Below are 27,490 nucleotides of genomic sequence, written 5' to 3'. Positions count from 1 at the left end.
AAGCAAAGTGGCTGTCTGCGGAACAATTATGTAACCATGGAGATTTTGTGCTTTTATGTAACATTTAACTTTTAAATGTTTTTGGGCCTGTTGTCTTGGCTGTGCTGATTGATCTATTCAGCATGTGCATGTAACATGTAACTCTTTTTGATGTGGCCATACAATAACCCCACCCTAGATTTATAGTGAGCAATTCAGGTCATTATTATAAATGAAACAACAATTTCTTTGGCTATACATCAGCAATATATATCATCAAAAAAATGATCATTAAATCAAACATGGTTCAAATGTTGAACATTTCCCCCCCTTCTTCCCCAGCTAGTTAAAGCGACACCATCTCCCTCCACACAAAGAGTACTTCCAGCATTTTCACTCCTCTGGTGCACGCACATGCAGGGCATAGGCTATTTTCCACACTACAGGCACTGAAGTACCACAGGAGAGCTAGAGCTAATCAGAGGACAGCCAGTCATTCGCTGATGAGGGGCACCTGGCATAATCAGAGATACCCCGGCAACCTAAACCCACCTGACTCCTGGAAAGATGGGGCCATGAGGATGAAAATTCTTTATCACCCAACTGCATAGCCAGGGCTGACTATGGGCTTGATCCTGTGATATCAGGGTAGGTCCAGAAAAGAGCGACCCCATTCAGGAGCATGGACTGACTGCATTTTCCTTCCAAAGGGGCATGGAGGGCAATTTATTGTATACATGTTGTGTGCTACACGCAAAACTAGTTATTTATTCAATCACCTTTCAGGACCTTGTTATCTGAAATCCCAAAATGACAAAAATTATCGGCACAAGACAGTGTTTGGCAAGAATATTTATTCAATTTTTTCCCCCAATACAATACACACGTTTCAAGAATATCAAAGTACCACTGCATGTAGGGGCCTGCATGTCACACTTGTCATTGATGTCACCTCACAAATACCAGGTCATAGTCTGATTCAAGTTTAACACAGTGACTCAGAAAACAAGAACTTTCATCAACATTTACTGACATGACTTTATTTTGGTCCTAATGAGCTCCCGTACATGTTACATCAAGATAGCCAACACACATTGAATTGTCACAATTGATATTGCCTCTGTGCAACAAGGTTTGTAATTTTGCCTCCCCAAAAAACCCCAGATGTCTGGGAAATGGCTGGCGTCCTGAAAACGTGCTTGAAGGCAGCAATGAAATGTCTGCTTTGAAAGGGTTTTATGGCTACGAGAGCAAGGCTCAAGAGGTTCAATAAAAATATTTAAAGTTGCCGAAATAAAGAGCACATCTAAGACCCACACAGTCTACTTTCAAAGCTGAAGCTGATAAGAGAGAGACACAGAGAGCTAAAGAGTAAGAGGGGAAGTCAGCTAGCGCAGAGCAGGCCATTGGCAGGGAAGCCACACCAATACATGCTATCTGGGTGGAACATCACAGGAATAAGTCACAAAGAAGCTATGGTGGTGCTCTGCCACCCTATGCGATCATGCTATTGGCTACGCAATTTGCTAAAACTAAGAAGAGTTATTACTATTGCGGCTAAAGGGATTATATCCTAAACTGGAAGGCAAGGCAATCATGCAAGTGCAAAATAAGCAAATCTAGTAGCAGCAGCAGAAAAACAAAGATGGCTGATGTCATGTTTATGTCAGTTAGTTTCCCCACTCTCTCTCTTTTGCGAATGAAGTGCCAAAGTTAACCGGCTCACAGTGTGCTTACTAATTTAAGACGGAACCAAATGCAACTACTTTTGGAGAACGAAAGCAGGAGGGAGATTTTTTTTTGCCACAGCGACTGCACGCACAGGTAACAAAGCAGATTTATCGCATCTACCGATTACACCAGCAGAATACAAAAAGCAACTGAACGACAAACACGCAAGGCTTCAGCTTAAACCCAGGCTTAGACCTTCAATGGACACAGAAGTGGCGACACATTCGGACTTCTTTTTTATACCAATCACAGTTTATACAACAAACTATGAAACAACCATGGGACATTGCACATACTCAGGCATCGTACGCAAAACATCTCACTCTAAAGTGCACAGCCTCAAGTTTGAGGAGAACTAGACTACACCGGCAATTGAAACTAAGGCAACACAGTTACAAATGCACAAAAAAACACTTTTGGCCCATGAAAGTTTGGCGCATACAGTACCATCAAGTACATCACTTATACACAAAAAATACAGGGCTCAGATTAGACATGACTTTGCATATTCATTTGAAACCTGTCACACAGTCGTACATATCCCCACATACTGTTTTCAAAGCAAAAATTGTCAGTTAACTGAAAACACCAGAAGCTTCCAACATTTTCAGTTCCCAAGAGTAAAGCCAATCCCTGAACTTGCGCTGTACGATTGAAAATATGCTATATTTTTTGCCATTTCAAGTATTTAACACGCACTAAAGCATTACTAACAGTGGAAATAAAACTTAGGTATTTATATAGAATAGAGAAAAATAATTATCAGTACTTCGCAAATAGTCTCTGGTATTCTCTTGTATATACACTGGATGTATATGACTTGGATATGTAATTAGTCAGGAACATTTTGAAAATCCTATTTACAATATGCAGTCAGAAGCTAGTACAAGCCAAGTGAGAATACCATTACCATATAAGATCAGTTGTGCTTTTAAAACATAATTTTCAAGCAATAATTGTGGATTCCGATGGTGAAGCTCACACTGCTTGACCTAGTGTGCTATACTGCTTGACATCAAATATAAATGTGATAATGGCAACAGAGGGTGTTCATCTCACCCCTTTGTTTTAGTGCCAGTAAAGTTGGCTTTCTGCTGCATGTCGGGCAAAGAGCCAAACCTCTTCCAAAGCATGATAAATCTTTCGCAGTTCAATCTCCAAGAACCCCCTCGCAGAGTTCAGGGAATCAACGAAGGGGGCAACAGCCAGAACCTCTTTTTCAACTGGCAGTTTTTCCCCTCCTTTCTTTAGGGGGTCTGATGTGCGTCAGCAAGCGATTTGACAGCAGGACATTATATCTATGTGATAAGGCTTCCTGTACCTTTGAGAAGATAGGCAGTGGCCAATTATCGATCCCCGGGGGCCGGATTGGCGGGATGTGCCTCATTTCGGCAAGATTTAGCTGCTGCTTTCAAAGAACGAAGAATCACAATGGCAACTTTCACACACACAAGGAAAAAAGAGCCACTTGCAGATAGAAAAACAAACTGGAGGACTGGAGGCGCATTTGTCTGAGCGACAACTGACATTTTGCTTGCAAAGTGTTTACCAAAAGCTTTGCAAACATTTGTGAAATCTGGTTGTAATATGATGTAATGTTGTAATATTACCTTCAAACTGCAAAGGACTCCTGCTTGTCTGATTCTTTCAAGAGGTTTCCTGCCATAAGTGACAGTTTCTTAAATGGTGGTCAGAAAGGGTCAGAACCTGTGGAAACAGGAAAATCTGGGGCACCAGTCGATTGCTTTTAAAGTGTTACATTTGACAGGGTTCTTCTTGTCCGCTGACATTTTTCTTTACAATACAGCCCAGCCAGCTCAGCGGGGGATTGCTTTAAGATTGAACCTGAACCTCTACAGAGAGATTGCTTATGTAAAGGCAGTGAATTGAGTTGAGGTAAGTTGAAACGCCCTCTTAAACCTACTATATGCCTAGCGTGATGTTTCAGCTTTAAGAGTTAGATCAGAATTAGAAGGAATATTAAGTCTAGTTTGGTTTTCTCATCTATTGCACCAACATGGAGCAAATCATGTCCTATACAGAATATAATATTTAAATACTGTACGGATGAAGACACATCTAATGCTCTAATCTAGACACGAAAGGCAGACAGAAGCATTTTAACAGGGCTTTGGACAATGTTGTTCACACCAACACTACTATACGGAAATATACATTGGTCTAATATAACTTATATATTTATATATATTTATATGTAGCATTTTGAGGGAAAGAAAATGAAATACTGGTACATTCACAACAAACATTTCATTTGTCTAAAGGAAAGGTCTGATATGTTTTGGCCGAGTAGCCTTAAAGGTCTTGTCCGAGTCGTTCGATCTCCTCGATGAGGAAGTCAATGTCCTCCAAAGTGGCTGCTGGATTGGAGATCACCATGCGGAAGAAGTTGACCTTGTCTCCTTGTGGCTGGTAGCTCACCATGGTGGTTCCATACTCCATCATCCTGGCCTTGATGACAGGGGCAACCTGCAGATAGAAAAACAGGATTTCTGTGTTCTTTAAGGCTTCCTTTATGGGAATGGTAATCTTTCTGGGAATCTCCAGGTTATGTTCTCACTATCAACCCCAAATACATAAGGGCTTTTAAAAATGGAGAGGTAGCCTACCCTCCATTTTATAGTACAATCAGTCCACTCTTTGAAGTAACATTAAGACCCGTGTAGCACTTAACTGTTACAGGGATTGACAACTGAGTGATGACATACAGCATATCCAAAGAATGAGTTTTTTGGTTTAGAGAAACAATCAGACAGCCCAGTACTGGGATGCTTTCTCCCACTATCAAACTGTTCCAGTTTCTTATGTGCAATGCTTTCACTGGGGGTATTATCTGCAAATAAGCTGAATAAAATTTTCTGGGAGGAATGGCAATTTCTTGCAGTCACATGCAACAACCAACGTGATAATTAAATCAAGGTGGGTCATCAGTTAAACAGCCACAAAAAAGTTAAGGCGCACAGCAAGGTAATTAATTTGTGCTGAATTTGCATCTTCCCTTTTATATTCGGAGGCTTTTTCAATTATTTCATTTAAAGTTAGCATGACTGGCTCTCTGGCACAGCAAATAATTAAGCCACTATTTCCCAAGTGTATCTTTAACTCAACTACAACTGTCAACTTCACCACTGTCCAAGCAGAAATGACTCTGTGAAGCTCGCTGAAGATGATTCCCTCTCTAGTGACTTTACCACTGACTGGAAATAAATAGAAGGTTTTATTTATTGGGACATACTTCTTTGCTGACAAACACTCCCTAAACCACTCTAAACGACTATTTTTTCTTTCTCTCCAAAAAATCTATAAGATATAAGACTCGAGAATATATTCTGGATGTGAGTCTTCTGAAAACTAGGCTTTCCGAAACAGTTTTATTTTTCATTCAAAATAAGAGATTTTCTTAAATAAGGGAGTGCTCACATCCTGTCAGCAGAAATCTATTTTACTACAAATGAGCAGACATCAAGCAGATAAATAAACGACATTGGGGCGACATAGCTCAGGAGGTAAGAGCGGTTGTCTGGCAGTCGGAGGGTTGCCGATTCGAGCCCCACCCTGGGCGTGTCGAAGTGTCCCTGAGCAAGACACCTAACCCCTAAATGCTCTGGTGAATGAGAGGTATCAATTGTAAAGCGCTTTGGATAAAAGCGCTATATAAATGCAGTCCATTTACCATTTAAATATATCCATCATACCACAACTATCAATTAAACTGAAATGGTATAGTCAAAATTCTTCTTTCTTTTTTTTTTCTTTGCCATTTTGGACTTAATTGAGTCTGTTAGGTTACTAATACACTGTTTACATCACATGCAACAAGCACTATAACTGAAACCAATGACAGTGCCATAATTTTCCACACCACAGGCCACACAGTACTACAGGAAAGCCTTTGAATGTAGGTGGCTGGTTGGTTGTTGAACAAATACAGTAGTAACCCGAGTACCCATGGCCAATATAAACTCAACCTACCCCTGGAATAACAAAGTCACACAATTTCAGACTCCTGGTCATAGTCATAAAATGACTCAGATGGGGCTTGAATCTGTGATGGCTACAGGAACCAGCCAGCAGTTAAGGCGAGGGCCTTGTATTGACTTAGTCGTTTTGGAGTCCATATGTTCCTTCTTGAAAAAGAACATAGGCTGCATGCTTGAGAAAATAAATGAAATGAAATGTACCACCATCTAGTCAGTCTCATAAGAGCCATTCGTTTGGTGTGTGTTTGCAATAGCATAGAAGAACCCAGAAATGATATACATTTTTGGCTGGACCGCAACAGCGGGGCTAGCAACACCAAATGTTTTGATGACTGATGACTGATCATAAGTTACACGCATTTGTGATGTGACGTTCTCAGCCATACTAGGTTTTAACCTGGTCTTGTTTCATAAAAAAATTTTATCTACTCATATCATATTAATAAACTTAAAGTACTATCTAGTTCATTAATAAAAAGTCGTAAGTCACTATCTACTAATTAGGTAACAAATGGTGATTGACCTATATATATTTTAATACTATTATTATTATTATTATATATATATATTATATATTATTATGTCTGGACTGACACTTGGAAAATTCCAACGATGCTAGTGACGCTTCCATCACCACATGGCTGTCGAGAAGGTGGCGGAGCTAACGCAACGGCTTGCTCTCAACTCACTTGTGTGTAAGCGCGTACTGTTTTTTCCGTGTGCTGGCGTTAAAGGGGGGGGGGGGGGTATGGAACCCTAATAAGTTTTTGTGTAACATGAGAGGTCATATTATTTGTTGATGTACATTTCGTATTACATTTGATGACAGTGTAACGTTACTAAATTGCATAGCTATTTGCACAGCTAACGCTAGCTACCGGACCATGTCAATAAAGGCAACATTAGTTTAGACAATGTTGCGCACAGTATCCATCTCTCATATCGAGTAACATTGCGTTAGCTAGCTAGCTAATGTAATTAACACAATCGAATGTCAGCTAACAATTAGAAAAAACGCTAGCTAATGCTACCGACCGGTACAGACCTCGCAAACTGTCTCTCGAATGCAATGCTACCTTGTTGCAGCGTTGCAATGTAGCTAACTAAAGGCCAGTTCAGATCAATGATTCGCAACGAGACTGGATGCAACTTGCAAAATTCCAAGATGCCTGATTGTAAACGTTCTAAAACTGCACTTGGCGATTTGACAAGGTGGGTCTTTTGAGACCCTAGGCAACGGCTTCAGAGGCTCTGCAACTAACAAGTTCACACCGCTGCAATTTTCTCTGCAACATTCTAAAACCGTTTCATCTCGTTGCGAATCATTGATCTTAACTGGCCTTAACGTTACCGTTATTCACATTGCCATCAAGTTCATCAATATATAAGCCGGGGTATAGGTGGAGCAGAGTCTGATTTCTGTGTAAAGATGGCAAGCCGGAGAAAACTAAATAAAAGAATACGGCAGTATGGATTAGCGTTGTTATTATTTTATTACGCTTCCTCATATGCTCATTCAGCCTTGATGCCCTTTTTTGATGAAATCTCCTTTGTTTTTGTTTTATTCTTATTCTGATTGCCAATTTAACACCCAGCTCAGCTTTATTCTCGAACAGTTTAGCTAGCAAAACCAGAACCAAGGCAGTTGTTTCAAAAATATCACACAACAATCATTCAGGATGATGATGCACGAGATATATAATTGCACGAGCCACAGCGAATCCCGTTAATTCTTCTCTGCAGTGTAAAGATGTTCATACCGAGCAAAAGGTGGATAAAGAACGTTTGTGGAAATTGATCATCACTAATTCTAGCCCAGGTCTGCTACAGCATTTTAACCCGGCTCGGCAGTGTAAAGACAGCTTAAGTTAGCCTAATGTTAGACAATGAATGAGTGTGTACATAACGTTACTTTTATAACAACCATTTTTTATTCAGTAAATAATAAGTGTAATAGTTGGCGTGGCCCAGGTGCCAACTGACTGACGTCACACAGGTGACACTGGTTGGATCCGGTTGGATCTATGGGAAGTGAGGTCCAAAAACACACCTGCAATTACCGCTTCTCGCCATTGGTACCCCCAAAGAGAACGAAACTGAAATCTTCAAGCTTGTAACTTTAAGTAAAACTCAATTTTCATGTTTCAAATAACATCCCAACATGCTTTTCAAATGTGGCGCATGTATAGATAGAACTAAAGGAAATATTTCACTTTTTATTTTAATATTCTATCATAAAAAAATACAGGTATTTTATATTTTGCAACATTTATGTCAGCAAATGATTTCATCCTTACATTTGTGACAAACAGGACCTCTTTCCATAAAAAGGTAGCTTTTTTCTGTGTGAGTCACTATAGGTTCTGAAAGCACAGGAACATTAAATATATATGTGTATATATATATATATATATATATATGGTTTAAAATAAACTTATATTTGCCGTGTGTGATGTTTTCTGCGCTCAGCAAAGTGATATTTCAACCCCCACTGAGCAAACATGACATATTCTTATATGGAAGGCTGTCTTCAGCTTTCATCACTATTCAATTACAGCACATTTTTGTACATATTAGAGGTGTTCTTGTTCTTGTGCAAAATTATCAGTTGAAAATTTCAAAATGAAAAAAAGGCGTTTTTTTGGTATCCTATCTTCGTCAGTCCATTAAACAATTCCATTTAGAGATTCCAATTTTCTCTGCTTGTGGTTGAAAACAATAATATGTGAAAAGCAGCCAGTGTTTCCTTGATTAAGCGCTTTGTTTGGCCCTGTTTAACCATGCTGATCACGGGCATGATTAGCGGGGTTACTGCAGTGCCTGGAAATGGGTGGCAGACGCTCCAGGGACCTGCGCATTAGGTGTCTCTGAAACAGGTAACGCATGACCGCCTATTTTTGGGTTCCTTGTCTGGTGTGGAGGGTTGGGGGTGGGGGAGAGAGAGAGAGAGAGAGGGGGAGAGAGAGGGAGAGAGAAGCGAAGAGAAAGAGAAAGCTCTTTGTATGGCTGGCACGCATACGCACGTCTGTTCTCCTAATTGCTGATTAGAGCCTGCCTGCTTCTTTGGGCACCGGCGCTTCTGAGTGGCTGCCATCAGAACAGCCAATATCAAATGATTGAATTCATGAACTGCACCAACCCCCAGCCCCCACCCCCATGATAATGTGTCTTTTCATTTCCCATGCCTTCTGCAAAATCCTAACGGTCGCATCTCGGCAAATTGTCTTTGTTTTGCTCCATTTTATCCAACGTTAAGGCCAGGTGGGTGCTTTTTGCATGGCGGTACAGTGCATTCGGGGGGGGGGGTGGGGGGGGGGGGGGGGGTGGAGTCCTGCACAGCTATTCCCGCAAAAATAGCTGAAGATAAACACGAAAAAGGAGCTCTCACCTTATGCAGCCGCTTCTGCCGCTCCTCTTTGTCCTCCAAATAGCGAACGCCAGGCGGAAGGTACCAGAAACACACGTTGGTGTGCTGTGGCTGGAGGGAGGTGAACAGAATAAGGGGGTTTATCAATTATAATTCACAACTCCTGCTCATTATTCATTGTCAAATGTTTTTACCATTATATCAAGCATGAAAGCACACGCTTGAAAGCACACGCTCAGACATGCATAGACACCCATACACACCACAAACACACACACACACACGCACGCACACACAAACGCGTGCACAAACATACACACACAGGCATACACAGACACACATGCACACCACACACACACACACACACACACACACAGATATAAACATTCACACACAAACACATAATTACACAAGCACCTTACTGAGGGCACCAAACTATTAAACGGCGTACATGAATTGTTTATGCTGAGAATTTCAGCAAAGAAATATGTTCTATCTACGATATGACAGGCAGCTGTTTGCAAGGCTAAAATGCACCTTGTGCCGACATCTCATGTGCTAAAACAAAGGACTCCTACGCTTTCAGAGCCCTCGGTACTGGGTGGGCTGCTTGTTCAAACATAAACGTTTTCAAAAGCAAGCTGAGCTCTGTGCGTTGGCGCCAGGGGCCACTTTAACGTTAGCCCCATTTGGTAGCGCAAAGTATTAATTATGGACCGTTGGCTGGTGCTGCTTGCGAGCCTCTGTTTTTCTGCGAGGCTCTGAATGGCTTTGTGCTTCGATTTTACCCCCTGACTCGCACAGCTGTTGAAGCACCTGGGATGGGGCCAGGCGGGCCTCGTTCCATTCGCCGCTTTGATTATGGTACATTATGCTCTCTCTGCAAGCCCGCTCTGCACATGTGGAATTCGGGCACCCAGGACTTTTGGCCCAAGGAGAAAACCCATTAAAAGCTATACGTCCTTATCCTCGATGACGTCTGTTGCTGTCACCGACATCTATAGCAGCATCATAAATTATAAAATGTGGGAAAGGGGAGCTGGTGAAAATGTATACATGTTTAGCCCCTTAAAATGTCCTTTTAGGCAAGGACAAAGGTCAATTTACAAAATAAATTGGATCATTTATTACGGGATCAAACACTTAATTGGCCTGTCGCACAGAACACATATGCACGGCAGCCCCTGAAAAAACCATTAAGAACATTGTCATAATGTAGTACAAGAATGCAATCTGCAGGGACAAGGAGGCACGAGGTCTCATTACACTGTTGCTGAATTCAGAATTTTGCTTTCGGCTGCATTAGGTGCGAAAGATGGCTGTTGACGTGATAGCTCTTTGTAATTCCCGTCAATCATGTTATATGTACATTATATGAATTAAATAATTAGAACTCACTGTAACAACAGCACACAGTAACAGACATCTCATCACCCTGACTCTAAGTAATGCAATACATGTTGCCAGTAAACACTGATGCTGAAATTAAGCATGTGGCAAATAAATGCTTTCAAAGCTAAAATGTACAGCAATGCACACAAATAGCAAGTCATCTCTTTCACAGAAGTACGGGGAAAACATGATCTGTTTAATTGCCATTCCTTAACAAGAAAAACACAGAAAATATGACTTGAGATAAAAGGTGGGCAGATCACTTACTTTTCCATTGAACACCATCTCGTACCCCTCTCTGTCCTTGATCTTATTGTACAGGTACTCTGAAAGCTCCAAGCATTTGTCAATTTGAGCCTCAAACCCAATAGTGCCCTGGTAATGGAAAACAAGTGGTCAGTATTGGAATGAGCAATGAATAGCTTTTTAAAAACAGGAAAGTACAAAGCACTAAGCTGGACTAGCCACAGTTTTCTTTGCAACTCTTCTTTTGTTTTGTTCTGGTCACCATAGATGTGTTGCATGCCTATAATCAAAATGGGAGAGAAATATATTTTTGTATTTCTACATGTATTTAAACCTCAGATCCATGTTTTATGCCACAGATGACAGGTGCTAGTTCACAAAAACAGTTCACTGAATAAAGTGGCATTGAAGTTTTTTTTTATTATATTTTTTCAAATTAAATTGAGGTGAGAAACTCAGCTGGTCCTACATCTTAGAACTGGGTGGGAACAAAGCCTCAATTTCCTCTGCCTTTTAGCAGGGCCGGCCCAAGGTTTTTGGGGGCCCTAAACAAAAATACTATATGGGGCCCTCTGTTTCGATCGAAAACCACCCCCCAAGCCCCAGCCAGCAAGATCTGGCACCAATAGAATTATATTTATATGAATGAATATATTTATATGAATGAAAAAGCCATTGTTATAGGGAACGCAATTATTTATTAAAAATATTTTATATATATCTTGGAGGGAGGGGGCCCCGAACCGCGGGGCCCTAAACAAATGTTTACTTTGTTTATTGGGTCGGGCCGGCCCTGCCTTTTAGTATCAATTAAAAGCATAAATAGAAAGGCTGGCAATTTTGGTAGGCCAGCATGGAGGACTGTCATGTCCCAGGGGGCCCTGGGAAAGAGAAATCCAGCTCTGAACATCAAAATAATATTTAATATTTAAACCCGCCTGTTAGCGGAAATTCAAAACCTTGAAATTGATGGCCCGTTTATTTTCCATTGTTTGTGTTCAAGTCCACTCTGCCATCAAACTTAAAATGTGGCTCAAGAGACTATGACTTATCATTAACAATTACTGAAAAGCCTTCACAAAATCATCAATTATGTCACAAATTTAAAAAAGGGGTTAAGGTTATTGCCACTTATTCAGAAGCAAGACCTTTTGACTTCACAAAAATATTGTTACATATTAACAATCATAATCAACAATCTATTACATTATTTTGTTTCATAAGGCATGCACAAATTCTAGGCTTCTAATATGTTGGTTGGACCACATGCACTTCATAATCTACCAATGAAGAGCTTCCACAGAGACCATTCCCATGTAGTAAGAACGGGCCTTTCAGCCTGTCTGTGTTAGATTTGTTATTTTGCTTACTTTCTGGAGTGCAGCCAGTTAAAAAAAAAATCAGTATTAGCCATCATCACTCCAAGGGTCTCTGAGTCCATGCATTATTATTATTTGCATTAATAATTCACAGTCAACAAAAATGCTTCATTCTGTCAGTATGAAGGGTGTCGTTAAATGTAAGGGAAAAATACATTCGTTCTCGGGGCAGACATAAAGATCAGCCTTTGCTTACATCTGCAAGTTGAAGGCTCTGTAAGCAAAAGAAGAAAAAAAACCCTGGCCTTGCACTGTGGGTTGCTGCCAGTTCACATTGTAATATAAGCAATTACCTTGGTTCTCCACTGTCAGACAGCATGAATCAAACCTGATAGCGGCTGATCTAGACTGACTACATTAAACAACGCTGTCAGGTGAGGTGAAGAGAAGCTTTGTTTTCTCTGGGCAGGAGCACCACCCATGGATCATGTTTGGGTTTTTAAAAAGTGGAAAAGCCAGGAGTCTGGATCCATCCCTGCACCATGCAATGGCAGCATTGCAAAAGCCTTGTGTCTACAATCAGACCAGCAGTGTATCTGCACTAATAGGGATACACTCTCATAGAAATACAAACAGCACAAATAAGGACTATGAATGCTGATGATGAGAACAGATTGTTTAGCCCACCTAGGAACCATAATTTGATGGTTATGATGAGCATACACATGCATTTATAGGCGCCCATCAACATATTGAAGATTTAATGTTAGCAAGTCAACATACATCATTTTTGTATGATATAAGGTCTTAAATGAAGACTAATCAAAATACATACTTTTTGTGTGTTTTTAGTGAGAACACCTTGTTTTTTTAACATGGCTGGCCTGGCCCATTGCCTCATCTTCTTCAGTCATTTCAGGAGAGCACAAGCTAGCGTACGTGCTCTTCGAAGTGCATCCTGCCGGCTTCTTTTTGCTTTGCGGTTCGCCGTCTGAGCTGAACATTCATCGCGTTATTAGACTGAAAGCACGTCCTGTGCGTGCGTGCTGCGAGAACCCGATCAACCACGGGAATCGTGACAAATTAAGCATTCCCTCCCGGGGGAACGATACGGCCCGTTGTTCATCGCCAAATGGGACCCCTGGCACGGGACACTGCCGGAGACGGAATTTGGTTCTAGGCCACGGAGTACATTATTCAACATGCTTTAGCTAACGCTTTACTCGAAGTGCCCCCAGGGAGCCCCCTAAATCAAGGGTGTCAAATTCAAGCCCCAGGGTGCCGCAATGTCGGCAGGTTTTTTGCGGTTTCCTTTCAATCAGCAGCTAAGTAAAGCCTTGGCAACACGGAGTGTGGATTCTTTAACCAATAAACAAATTAAATGAATAAATGAATAAATGAATAAACGAATATCTGGTACTGAACAACACCTGGAGTATCACACCTCTGTTCTAAATTAAATACACTTTGAGACATTTCATTTCATTTCTGCTGTCCTCTTCAACGTCTGCAGTGGAACCTGGAGGAGTCGAAGCTCCCATTGTCAGTCAAACACCAGTATTTAATTGCGCTGTGCCCACCTTAGCCCTCCACATAAGCCACAGTTTAAAGATGTCAACGTGGCGGCCGCACTGCAGTGCCTTGTCCCCGGTGTCGTAGGAGAGGTCATAGTGCTTGTCCGTCTGGAAAAGGTAGCAGGCATGCATCTGGTTGCAGCTCTGCATCAGGCCCTGTGGAAAGCCGGGGGAAAAACAGATGCTGGAGCATGACATGTTGTCCCTATTAATACAAGACACAAGCTTTTCTTCTGGACAAAGATCTTCACTAAGCTTGAGATGGCCCAGGTTCAAGCTAACTGCTGTGAGGCTTGAATTTTTATCTTCTTTTTAAATGCTGATACTTTTGATTGAGTGATGTTAGGTAAAAAAAATGGCTTGTATCGTTGGGTCAAAAAGACACATTACTTATTAACACTCGCTCAGAAGCGTCCATGTTTTAAATGAATGTCCTGAAGATGTCAGAGGCTCCTCGCTCACCTCTTCTCTGACCAGGAGGGCTGAGCACTGCAAGGGCACAGACATCATCTTATGGGGGTTCCATGTTACTGAGTTGGCTCTGCAAAAAGGTCATGAACACAAAACATATGAAAAATGCTTAAAATATATAATTCTTGAAATTAAGAAATAAAATGTTTATTTAAAGCCTTTCAGGGTCCTGCAAAGTGAGAATGATCTAATACATCTCAAACACACTTTTATGTTTTATTTTGAGCATGTGCTTCCTGTGACCTCATCGGCAGGAAGAAGAAGAGTTGAGCAGTGAATTCTGGGGTTTGGGTGAGTTTGAGCAGTTTTTATATTTTGAAGCACTTAATGTGTTGACTGTTTGAGGTGGTTCTTTTGTATGACAAAAGTGGCATGACTTTGTGTTAATGTCACCCATTTCCCTGAATACTGCACTGGCTGCTTTGCTACACTTTTTGTGGTTGCTGGACTGCTATTTAATATAAAATCTCTTACGGGAGTCATAAATTCTGGATACAGCCTTTTCATCAAACACCATTAGAAAATTGACAGTCATGCAGATTTATTTTTCCCTTCTTGGTTTTCCCATTGATGAATGTGGAAGAGTTTCCTACAGTTGGGTTGAGTACACCTTATTTCCTGTCATTTGGATTTTGGAAACTGCCTTTTACATGTTTTTTCCCCCAAAAACTACTTACTGTACATATTCCAAACACACACACACAGACACACACACACACACACAAGCGCATGCATGTGCCTTACTGCACATATCTTGAGGTCTACAGATGAGGGTCACAAACACAGAGACACAGCAACACACACTCAAAAAGTGCTGAATTTTATACACTGACCTTTCGACTCCATTAAGTTTCCACCTGTGCTTGCGAGACATGAGCAGACTTCCTCCCCAGGCTCCCTGCAGACACATTTACGGGTAAGAGCGCCGCTGAAAGGGGGCTGTACAAGTATGGCTTTTGCTCTAGCCCAGTAATAAAGTACCTGACTCGACAAATCAAGGTCTTGACTTGAAAACAATGATTTGTTGATTTGTTGAATAAGGTCTTTTAGTGCTGGGCTTCAACACAAGTCTGCACGTGCAGTAGCCCTGCACAGTTAAGAAACCTTTGCCCTTCAAGTTCCCTGCACATTACCCACCAAGTACATTTCCCACCCACTGACCCTTCACAGGGCCTTCTGAGACCACTCTTTAAAAGCCACACCCCCTTCAAGTTTTCCACACACTTTCTGCTGTCGTCAGCACTGATCTGACTGATTTTATACCCAGAGCGCTGGTTCACCAAGTCGAAAGAAATAAACTGTTGATGTGTAAAATAATATGTCTTTATAACCCATTGCTTTTAGAAATTAATTGAAAACTGCAAGAGACTTCACCGATTTAATTAATGGAGCATGGGAGAAAAGGATTTTGGTCTTTTGGTTTTTTAGATCATCGCTACAAAACTGTAAACCAACTGCTCAGGACTGAACCTGATCCCAAAATATTTCTTAAAAACCAAAGACAAAGATATCTTTACAACAGACATCACTGCAAATTCCATGGGCAGCTGATTCTTATTTGTGAATTCCAAACAGATGGAAAGAATACATCGAGCCAAGTCAGAAAGCCGGCACTGTTTCTCTGTTTCTCTCAACAAGACCACATCCCAGTTCAGATGTTCCTATTGCACCATTCAATATAGAATAGTTTGAAACTATGATATTTTGAGAGCTTGGCCACACAGACTCTCGTTTTAAAATGTTGGCATCTTTTATATACATGATTCTGAGGTATGATCCTGTTGGCTTTTAAAAAATATGGGAGAGGTGATGATGACCCACTTCCCTCCTCTGCCAGAGCCACCTTTCATGCCACAGCGTGACTACTCCTTTAATAGGCACTCCCTTGGAGAAAGATTGCAAACGTGGTGATAGAGGAATGATGGGTAATTTGGAGAGAAGGGTTTATGAGCTCTGCTCCAGTTTTGTTAATCTGCACTGAGGGAAATCACCAGCCCCTGTGCATTTAGGTCAGATGAAACTGGTGAAGGGGAACCAAACAAAATGAGCAGATTTGAGTATATTGAGCACACTGCAATCCACCGTGCTTGTGTGCTTGTGGTCCGAACACCCAGGTGGCGCAATATCACCAGCACACCCGTGAAACGCCAGTGCCTTAATTGATCTCTCCCAGCCTGCTGTCTGGTCTACGCAGAGAAGGCTTTACCAAACAACTTCATTACTTGACTTAACCAGAGCTGTACTCACACCTCAGAGATATTCCTGAGGCTTTCAGAGGACACGCAGTGCGCAGCTAACAGCTGCATGCAACATGGCGCCTCGCATACCACTGACCCCCGGTGAAACTCACGTCCACATGCATCCACACGCTGTGCTTCTGGCAAATGTCGGCGATGGCGATGAGGGGGTCGAAGGCTCCGTACACGGTGGTGCCGGCGGTGGCGCTGACGAAAAATGGCACATGGCCCTGTGGGAGGGGAGAGAGACGCTGTCGTACTAACGCTAATGGAACAAAGCCCTGCCTGATCCCAGGCTGGCATTCAGGCCGTGACTGAGGGGATTCTGGGAGAATGAGGCCCAGCTGTTTGAAAAGTTAAGGGTTCTTCTGTTATATAAGGAGTGCTTTTAAAGGTGAAAATAAAGTGGTTCAGCGAGAGTCAGTTGTACTCCACTTTGTAAATCTGTGAATTCAACCTGCTGAGGAAAAAATTGAACCAAAATACAAGGGCTCAAAGTTCAGTGGTTTCCTTGTCAATATTTATGGAATGCTATTTAAGCAACATTTAACTGAAAGAGTAAATTCTAGAAAAACAGCAAGCATGGTGTGAAAAAAGCAGAACAATTCCTATTAAAAAATTCTGCATTCCAACAAATGCTTTCATTTAAATGCAGGCCACTATAATAAACAGACAAATAGCCCACAGAAAAAAGGATGCAAGGTTGGTTGGCTGGCTAGCCACAAAGTGATTTACTAGTATGCAACTAATGATAGAGGTTATGCATACTAATTAGCTAGTAATTGTTCCAAGCACGTAGTGCTAGATTTATATTTTTACTGTCAATATTGAACTCTGAGGGCAGGCAAGTCAGGCAAACTGGGCAGATCATGCAATTTGCCTTTGTTGGACATCCGCTGGTTTTTTGTGGGAGATCAATGAATCTTTTCCAAATTCGGAACTCTTTAAGAGCTCTAATTGTCTGTGTTATAGCTCTGCTAATAGAAATCTACTAATGGCAAATCAGTCATTTAGTACCCCTTCAAAGACTTTGCATGAACTCTTCAACAAGCTTTTGCTTGAAAGATTCATTATTATTATTATTATTATTATTATTATTATTATTATTATTATTACATACTGTATTTTTAACTCCACAATAGTTAATACCAGTTGATAAGAACAATGCCAGACTCATGAGGTCTTTTAAATTTGTGCTATGGAAATACAGTAGTACCTTTAAAGCAACAAAACATTTATACCTATCTCTTATTCTTGTAGTAGTACATTTCCTCCCCCCACACTTAAGAGTGAATCGTCACTCAGAAAGGCTTTACACATAGGACCCCAGATGCATTGTAATTGCCATTTCGAAGAGCAGCATAACAGACACTCCACGCTGATCCATTAATGGCGAATGCCACAGAACAAGTGATGTGTTCAGATGACATGTCACCAAGAATGGTGCAATGCTGTTACCATGGCTGGAGGCAGTAAAAGGCAGAACAGGACAGGATGCACATGGTGAAGCTGCTTCTGTGTGCGTTTTTTTTTTTTTTTTGCCGTTGGTCGAATTACCTTTTGTTTGGCTTCAACTATTCTTCTCTCAAGGTCCGATGGTATCATTTTACCTCTGGAGAAGGAAACTGGGTTTTATTTCTTTAATGCTTCACCGATTTACACACATAATTTTGTTTCAGTAGCAAAGCGATGTCTTCTAGTATGACTCCAGACCTACCTCTCGTCAACCTTGATGCAAATGACACTGTCGGTGCCAATCCCCAGAGCAGCAGCCCCTTTCTTGATTGAGAAGTGACTCTGAAAAACATGGTAAAGCATACGTAGAACTTATCCATCCTTCGTTGCCATGAGTGAATAACCCCATATATAAACGGATGATAAATGCAAGCAGGTTCGTTGTGGGTTTTGAACAGTCCTCCTCAGCTGCACGTCACATTAAGTGATGCAATTAGCATGATGAGCTAAAGACCAAGCTCCTCAACTAAGGGGTCTTAATTGCAGTCATAAAATGGCTCTAGAGTGCTGACATCTCCTTTTTGCCTATAAAGGATATAACACACCAGGTCATTCAGCCCATCTAGGCTTTGGCATATTTCTTACAGTCTAGAACATCGATACTCAAATCTGGCCCTTGAGGCCAGTAGTAGTGCTGGTTTTCCTGTCTTCCTGATAGTTCATTGATTGGATAATCTCGCTGAATGTCATTAAGATTCCACTCACCTGGTGAAGAATGGAAGCCTGCAGTATTGCTGGCCTTGAGGGCCAGATTTGAGTAACCCTGGTCTACAAGAAAATGAGCCCTAATGTCTACTGCTTTTCGTCTGAACACCAGAACCAATTCCAACCCAAGAAACCAGGGCGGTAAGTTCATTGTGTAATCAAATGTACTAAGTAACAACAAAAAACTGTGGCTCTCCAGAATCTTGTCTAGGCCTCTTGTCTAAAGCATAGATAGGGGGCATCCATAGTGTACTGCTGGTACACCACTGCTTTTTGCAACAGCTAATTTATTGATCATTTAAGGCTGCTAAAAACATTACTTTTCCTTCACTTTATTGACGCACTACAGGTTTGGCTGATTTCTTTGTCTTTTCCATTTTTCGTTTTCCTAAAATGATTCAGTGACCAGGTATCCACACTTTCAGTAATTAGTGTTTATATATATATATATATGTATGTATGGGTGACAAATTAAAGGAAAAACTAACATAAAGTGTCTTAGCAAGGTGCTGGGCCACAACGGGCCACCAAACCGGCTCTTTGTGATTGAAGCGCCTGCCATCCGCGCCCCAATAATAAACACTCTTACAAAGTCACTTAGATCTGTTGCTATCATGATCCAAAACTGAGGTCACCTGGGCCTGCTCAGCATTTTTATACATGCCACAGAGCAGGATAGGATGTTTATCATTTAACTGTATCATGCAGTACACCTGTATGGAAACATCAGCATTTATTATGTTTCTCCACTCATTTATTCAGGTTTTTCCTTTAATGTGTCACCTGTCTGTATAATGTGTGTGTGTGTCTATATATATATATATATATATCAAGAGTATATACACAGGAATCCAGTCTGGGAACTCCTGGACTAGAATTCATCCAGCACTGTGCCAGGACTGGTCTTAAACACTTGAAGGGTCAAAATCTAATTTGGCTCAATGTACTGGAACTACTTAGCTCCATCACTTTGTAGCATATACCTTATTTAAATATTACATCTACACCAAGGGAGCCATTTCACAGGACATTATCGAGCTAAACACAGTATTTCCTATACACATCTCAATAGACAAGACATACTTTAAAATCAAAGCTCATTTAAATCCTCACATTTTAATCCAGTCTTCTGTGCATAGGTAAACAACTTACATGAGACCACATCTAAATATTACAACACACTAACATTCATATTACAAATGCCATGCTGTGCAATAAATTAAAGGGATGGTTCACTTTCTGTTTTAAAAAAATGAATGAATTAATTAATTCATTCATTCATTCAATTTTAGTGCCAAGACCACTTTTTTGTGTGCAGTGAAGATAATTGGTATCTGAGGAGGTGTCTGATGATAGCTGGTATCAGTGGTACAGTGGTACAACTCCAAAGTGGATTTTTCAGTGATGTAAGGCATCAATAATAGTACTTGGTTATTCTTCAAGAAATTATGTTTACTCTTATTTTTGCCTGGAGCTATTTCCTATATGCACATGCAACTTACGGCCACTGTATTTAATTAAATTGTGGCATGGCTTTCTATATCGATATGGCTACACCGGTCCATGGGATTGACAAAATGAATTGTGAATTAGCCCTCTAAAATGATTCTGTTCATATGTAGGGCCTCTGAAAACATAACGTGACTATCAAGCTGCTTTGCAGTTACGTGAAGTATTTTCATGCCTTAGACCAGGGGTTTTCAACCTTTTCTGAACCTGGGACCCCACCTAGACTCAAAGGCATACAGAGGACCATTAATATTGATAAAAAGGGGTTATATTAAAAAAAAAATGTTTCACATATTTTATATATTTATAAAATATATTTATTTCCATTTTTCCAAATCTGTATATAGTGATTGCATATCAAGCATGGCCAGGGATCTCCTACAGTACCTTCAAGGACCCCCAGGAGTCTACTGACTCCCTGTTAAAAACTCAGGCTTTAAATGACAAAACCCTGAATGCCCCTATACCAGCCATAGTGAAGTTATCTGAAACTTAAATGCCCTTCACTGCACATAAAAACTACCGGGCCAATTGAGGACATACACTGAAATATAAATGATATCATAAACCCTCCAAAAGTGATCCCTTTAATCCATGCATAATTGTGTCCATCGCATCATGAAAGGCAAAATATGAATCTCCATAAACAGTGAGATGGTAACGAATGCCCATAAAAATTAAGAGTCATTTTTGACCATCTGACAACAAGATGGCAGCAGCAAGGACACCACACATTTCCAGAATGCACATTTGGTTGCTTTCCACATGGTGCCTTTGAAGTATATGCAGTGTGCGAGAGCCCAAAGGCAGGAAATGACAGCTATGTGTCCTCGCCCACGCCAGACCCGCATGTTAGCTTCACATCAGCTGCAAAAACATCAAAGTGACACGATGACATTTGATTTAGAAATACCGATGGATGGATGAAACACCCGCAGAATTTTACAGGTCACCGTTAGCACACGCGACAGAACGGCGCGTCAGAATGACTCTCTGTGTTACAGCTGCAACAGCGGCACCATACGAAACGCCAACCCCCACGTGACTCCCAACTCTGAGGTTCTCATCGTTCTGATGCATTTGGTTGAGAGTGGTTTTATTTGCGCTCCAATGAAAGCGGCATAGTACAACAGTGGTAATGAGACATAACCTATAACCTGAAAGTCACAGGCCCAAATCCCACATGGGACTCCACTTCAGAGACTGTGAGACAGGTACTTAACCTGAATTGTTCAGCTGTGTAAATGGTGAGGTCATTTTTCTAAAAAATAAAAAAAAATGTTTTCCCTGGATAATACTGTCTGTTACCTGAATAAATAGTGTAAGACTATCCCATCCCCAAAAATCCAGAAGCATTATCTACCCCTTGTTCACACTCTGGATATGACATTTAGAGTTTAAGCAGAAGAAAAAAAAAAGGCTCCTACGTGTTCAGATGTGAACGCAGCCAGCCTTGGAACCGATGACATTCCTTTCTCCTTCACTTCAGGAAACATCTTGAATCGAGCCAGCAGCATTGCATACATATTAGAGATGGCGCCACCTAGAGGAGAACATCCGACTCTCAATCACTCCCTGTCAAAATCTTTCACTCCCATCTATTTGATACTGATTTTTAAAATCATTTACAGGACACATAATGCTTCACTGTGCATTACAAGCACTATCTATGAATAGATCATATTTTGAGTCTAGGTGCTGTACTTGCATTTCAACATGGGGAACACTTATCTCACTGTAGCCTACACTAAATTGTAAATAAGCTTCACTAGTACATAAAGTGTCCAAATTAGGTTGATGCTTAGTACCTGAAAGACAATAATTTTAATGACCCAAAAAAAAAGGAAATATCCCAGTTCCACTGCCTGAGGAGAGCTGCCAATCACAATGAGGGGCAGCACATTGAAAACCCACATTTGAGGAAAAAGACTTTGAAGGATGTGAAACCTTGAAGGTAAACCTACCTGGTGAGAATATTCCATCCCCTCGACCTTCCGGCCAACCAATGATCTCCCTCATTTTTTTCAGTGTCACGTACTCCAGCAGCACAAAAACCGGTGCGACCTCGTAGGTGAACCTAAAACCAAAGTCAAGGTTGCGGGGACACACACAAACACACATATAGTTTTTATTAAATTTTACTGAATAACAGGGTCCGAGGCAGTAAATTGTGTTCTCTTTTGTGACAGAAAATGGCTGCAATTACCTTTTAAAAACCCCAAAATACAAAACACACTGGTCAACTGGCACAAACAATTTTGCTCAGTTGGTACAAGATACACTGCTCAGTGGAGATAGTGCCTAGAGGTCGTTATGACCTTCCCAGAGACATTTTCTTATTAAGCTACTGTTATTTTCTGCCATTATCCACACAGATCTTGGGGCTGTATTTACATCTGAGTTGAAATCATAACTCCGTATAACTACTCATATTCAGTATTCATGTTACCATAGCAAGAGTAATTTTAACCTAGCAACATTAATGTCAGAGGCAGTCATAGAACAGTCCAGCCCTCACTGTTGGACTCCTCTTGCTTTAATGATGGAATCCACTACAAGCTCTAATGTCATTGGTCACTGGTAGTAAGGTACTTGTATGCATAACCTTTCAATAAATGGTCACTTAATGGCCCGAAGCCAGTCCCGTGATTCTAGCTGTTTAGAAAGGCCCGTGGGCCAAGCATTCTCTCACTTTTTTTGGTCTGCCTAGCTCTTATTTGATTGACAAATGGCAGCACAGGCATGTGCAGTTCTGTTCGAGGAGGCTACATGTTCCATCTAGTGACTCACTTGAAGGCTGTAGATCACAGATATTTAGGCTGCCGTTAAACCCATAAATTGTTTGTACCTTATGCAGCCTGTAAAATACAATTTTATTAAGGACTTTACAGAAGTAGCAGGACAAAACTGGAAATATGAGATATCCGGCTATTTCCGACCATATTTTCAACATCAGTCTTCTACACTCTCTTTTATAAAATGTAGGTCATTTACAAAAACAAACAAACAAAAAACGAAACAATAAATAAACAAGTAAATAAGTAAATAAATAAATAAACAATACCAAAAACAAAATGTACAACAGAAATGACAGTTTTTACTCTCTGAATAATATGGATAGATAATTAATGTTATATACATGATGGAAAATATTGTTTTACATTTATGTTAATATTTAACTTTTATTGAAAATAACTACTCATTAATTGCAAACGTCTTATTGATATCTTTAAAAACTATTTAATTGAACATATAGGCTAATGATATATCCCTCTCTAAATATACAAAATACGTATACAAAATCATTTTAAATTCCAAATGTTACTATCACTAGTTCAAAATGACTTTTGACGAAAGTCGACATTTAAAAAAAATAATAACTTGAATTGATGGTCTCTTTTCATCATCTAATCTTGAAATCCGGGCAGGAAATTAAACCATTATGTTCGGCGCTGTCTTACAGTGATTATTTCATTTCGATTGTGTATATGCAAAGCTCCTGCTATCAGTGATTGCAGACACGGAAAAAATGGCGATGGAAATAAGCTTTGGTAACGATACAGACAAACCATACTCACATATTTGTGTTGGCAGTTGACGTTAGCCAGTCAGCTGCTAAACCGACCATATCTAATCCGGTGGAAAGCTGATTGAAGTACCTCGGATGAGCTATACATAGTAATCAAAATAGGAATAAAGTGTAATAGAAAATAGTTAGTACCGTGTTTGAATAACCATACAATTCTTTTTTTTGTCCCATTCCGGTGTGAGATTTTGTTTGGCTCCTCGGCTACTGTCTCGACCCCTAGACAACACGTTCAATCCATACTGTTTAAAATAACCAACAAGATTTGGACAAACTGTATCACCCATTAAAATAAAATAAAATGTAATGTGGAAATTACTTTTCAACACATTTGAAACGCCGAGTAACTGGCATCGACACGCCGTTGTTCGACATTTGGCTGCGGTAGGGTGGGTAGGGTGGGCATGGACGGAGAGGGGCTTTGGGCTTAATAAAAAATAAATAAATATAACAATACAAATTTTAATAACAATTCTGACAATAATAATAAACAAAGATTCGTATGCGTTCTCGCATCACCAAGAACAACAACAACAACAACAACAACAATAATAATAATAATAATAATAATAATAATAATTTGGCGGTTCTTAGAGTAAGATTTTCAAGGGTCAAAACAATAATAAATGCACTATTTTGAAAAGAATAACGGGGGTTGGGCTTGGGGGGCTAACAGAGGATAAATTGGCTCCTTGCCATTTCCCATTTTCTCTTCAATATGGACTAATTATGATAGCGAAACACCAGGCAGCCTTGCAGGAGGGGACCAGCCTCCACTCCCGTTGAGCCAGCTGATCATTTCACGCCTCACTAGCACAAGTAACAGGTTTAACTGAGCACTTATAGGTGTAACGGAGGGGGTGAGCTCGGCAGTAACACTCGCCCGTTGTTTCCTTAAAAAAAAAAAATTTCTAGAAAATGAACGAATTGACTTTTTCTTAGCTCAATTAAATATAGAAGTGGCACAGCTCCGGGGGGAAATGCGTAAAATAGCAGCATACATTTTACTCAGATGGGATATAGGAAATCGGATGCGTTTATAGAACTAATCATCAGTTGAAAAGAAAAAATACACTATGTGTGCGTATGTATATCGAAATTATATGTGTATATATATAATTTCGATTTGGCCTATTTGTGTTTTTTCACTCAGACTCTTCGATCACGTCGGTTGAAACGAAATAACGAAATAAGATTGCTGTACCACCCCCGGCCCTTGAGATACAGTGTAAGAATGTGGCTGAAATAACAGGCATTGCTTACCTGTTTTTATGGCGTATTTCAGAGTAGCACGACAAGTAAGTAAAATGTCGTCCAGTGTTTCTGGATCGTCCGACAGTTCCCAGTTGTTCGATTGAAGCAATTCATTTGGATAATGAAAATCAATTACTTTTGTTGACCTGTCAAACGACTCCACAATATATGCCAGCAAAATGTCCACAACCTCTTGAAGAAAATTCAATGTCTTAACGTCCCCGTTCGTAGCGGGAAGTAGATCTGTAAAATGCAAAAAATATTTAAATGTACGATAGACTTGTGTTTAAACTTTATCTCGAAATTAAATGTACTTCATTCGACCTTGAGAACAACAGGCAATTAGCATTTAGCCTAACTGTCGTTATTGTAGGTGCCAAATACATTGAAATGAGTGTTTATTAAAACTACGGACGCAGGCATTTGGAAAAAAAAAAAAAAGATTTAAGGCCAGAAATTATTTTTTATATTATTGGACGGATACATCATCAAACTCTGCCTAAGATCGTTGAATCAAATCTTTGCAACAAATAATAAGACTAGCCTATTATTTATTTAGTGTTCTAATAATTCTGCCCAATGGGAAAAAAACAGCATGCGTGAAAATATACCCTTTTATTTTAAGTGTGCAGTCTAATAGATAAGCTTTTTTGTTAGTCTGCAGTACATTTCGCATCTCAGTTATAGCCTATAAGATCATTTTTATTAAAAGCAGCAACAACAGAACGAGTGTATACCTGTTGAATAGAGATCTGAGAAACCAACATTCGTTTTGGAACAATTGCAAGGTTTGTTGCAGCTGCAGGTCTCTGGCTCAACCTCGGTTTGCTTGACGGCAGGGTCCGCTGGTTTCTCGGCCTCTCCAACATTAAGCAGAGCTAAACAATATACGAAGTTAAAATAAACAAATAAAAAGAGCGAAAAAGTCTGTTTTTGTACTAACAGGCGCACAGTTGTACGAAATATAGAATAATATAATGACAGTTTTATCTCGCCGACTGTGAGACCATCAAACAATTGGCTACATAAAATGCACAACTGAAATTATTTCAGTCAAACATACCACATATTTTTGATCCGATGCCTCCTGAAAATTTTTGTGCCGCCGCCTGACACCAAGCTCTTGCTAAACAGAGCAACAAAAATTCGTTGAAATAAATAAAAAGGAGAGATATTAATTTCAATTGCCTAAAATATAAAATTAATGCAAAGCAACGACAATAGCTACGAATGGTAAGTTCATTTTTTTTTTTTTCAGTTTAAAATCGTTTATTGGGCTAACGGGTGGACGGAAACGTAGAATGAAAACTATGGCATGAATCTCAAACATGGACAATACGCCCAAAATACGTTGCGCAAAGCTAACATATGAAAATTTGTAAAATCGACAAAACATTAGTTTTACCATATGGGTCAGCTTTGAGAACAAACACATTGAATGAGTTATCATGAAAATATGCAGACGGTAACAGATGTGCCTGTTATAATGAGCTATTCTCATAATACGTTAACATAACGGGTCACGCTTTAAACAATCTCCATTGCTGCATTTCTTTTCATGCTTTCTCCGTTACTTACGTGTGCTGGGGCTTTGGTTGCTGTTGTCACCCGCATTTTCAGCTCCAAGAGACCAAAAACCGTGTGATGCCATTGGAAATACTCGCCAGCAGTTATCAGCACTCACAGACGGAGACAAATAGCGCCCATCCAGACGGGAAATAACACACCGAGGGCTAAAGGGAGCTGTTCAGAAACGCGGTGCTGATCTTGTCCCCTCGAGTTCTCGGCAGTTATAAGAAATCCACCTGAGTGTTAACCGCGGCGGCCACACAACTGCAAACACAAACCACGGCTCCGTCTTCAGTGAAGAGCGAGCTGCCTCTCTCTGGCTGGACTTCCACAGGTACCGAACAGTTGGAACACAGAACGCTGAAAACGAAGCTGCGCAGCGTCTGGGAGTCAAACGCTGAGCTCTGCAAGCATTTAGGAGGGAAAGCAATTACTCACTCCAAACCACACGTGCGCATTTCAAGAGGATCACAAATATTCGCATGAATGACAGCTATCTTCCGGTCTTGCATTTAACAGCCTATTTGGTGAACTTTAGACGGGGAGCGCGTTATTCTAATGTTAATGAAAAATAACAGCAAATGTTTCACGTGCAAGTTTTAAATTGTAATTGGGAGAATTTCTTAATCCACCATGCAAAGTAGTGCACGGTATTATAATGGAATTCGTCAGTTTTAAAAGGCTCGTGATTATCGTAGGCTAGTTCTAACCTATTTTCACGTCATAAATCTTCTGTGTGATTCATCTCCTGACAGAAGGGGTTACGTCGTAAATCGTGACCACTAATCCACAACTGTTGTCCCCTTCTTTGTCTCGGAAAATAGCATGGAGCTGGAGATATCCACTGGATTTTTTAAAAAGTTGCACACAGCCTATTCTGCTCAGCAACGCTGAATTTCCCACAACCGTCGTAATTGCTTCCCTCAAGTAAAAAATAACTTAACAGCGCAGACATCATTAGTAATAACTTATAGGTCTATGTGCCAATTCAAGCTGAGCGCTCCGTGAAGCGTGGCGTTCAAATCTGCAGTCCATTTG

General features: G+C 40.4%; 1 protein-coding gene across 1 annotated transcript; it reads right to left on the bottom strand.

The window, feature by feature from the left end:
* Positions 1–818: 818 nt before the first annotated feature.
* gad2 (glutamate decarboxylase 2) lies at positions 819–27,490 on the bottom strand. Its single transcript, XM_064332503.1, has 17 exons — positions 27,163–27,490; positions 26,462–26,856; positions 25,947–26,009; positions 25,621–25,761; positions 24,893–25,126; positions 23,622–23,712; positions 22,008–22,120; positions 21,471–21,586; positions 18,032–18,111; positions 17,872–17,926; positions 16,428–16,544; positions 14,911–14,975; positions 14,069–14,147; positions 13,613–13,762; positions 10,735–10,842; positions 9,097–9,186; positions 819–4,197 (listed from the first exon to the last, which is right to left on the bottom strand). Exons 2-17 carry the CDS (start codon positions 26,532–26,534, stop codon positions 4,024–4,026), a joined length of 1,749 nt encoding a protein of 582 aa, XP_064188573.1. The 5' UTR covers positions 26,535–26,856; positions 27,163–27,490; the 3' UTR covers positions 819–4,023.

This window comes from Anguilla rostrata, chromosome 4 (assembly GCF_018555375.3).
Source record: "Anguilla rostrata isolate EN2019 chromosome 4, ASM1855537v3, whole genome shotgun sequence".
NCBI classification, from domain to species: domain Eukaryota; kingdom Metazoa; phylum Chordata; class Actinopteri; order Anguilliformes; family Anguillidae; genus Anguilla; species Anguilla rostrata.
The sequence above is the reverse complement of the archived record's forward strand: the minus strand, read 5'-3'. Positions and strand labels throughout refer to the sequence as shown.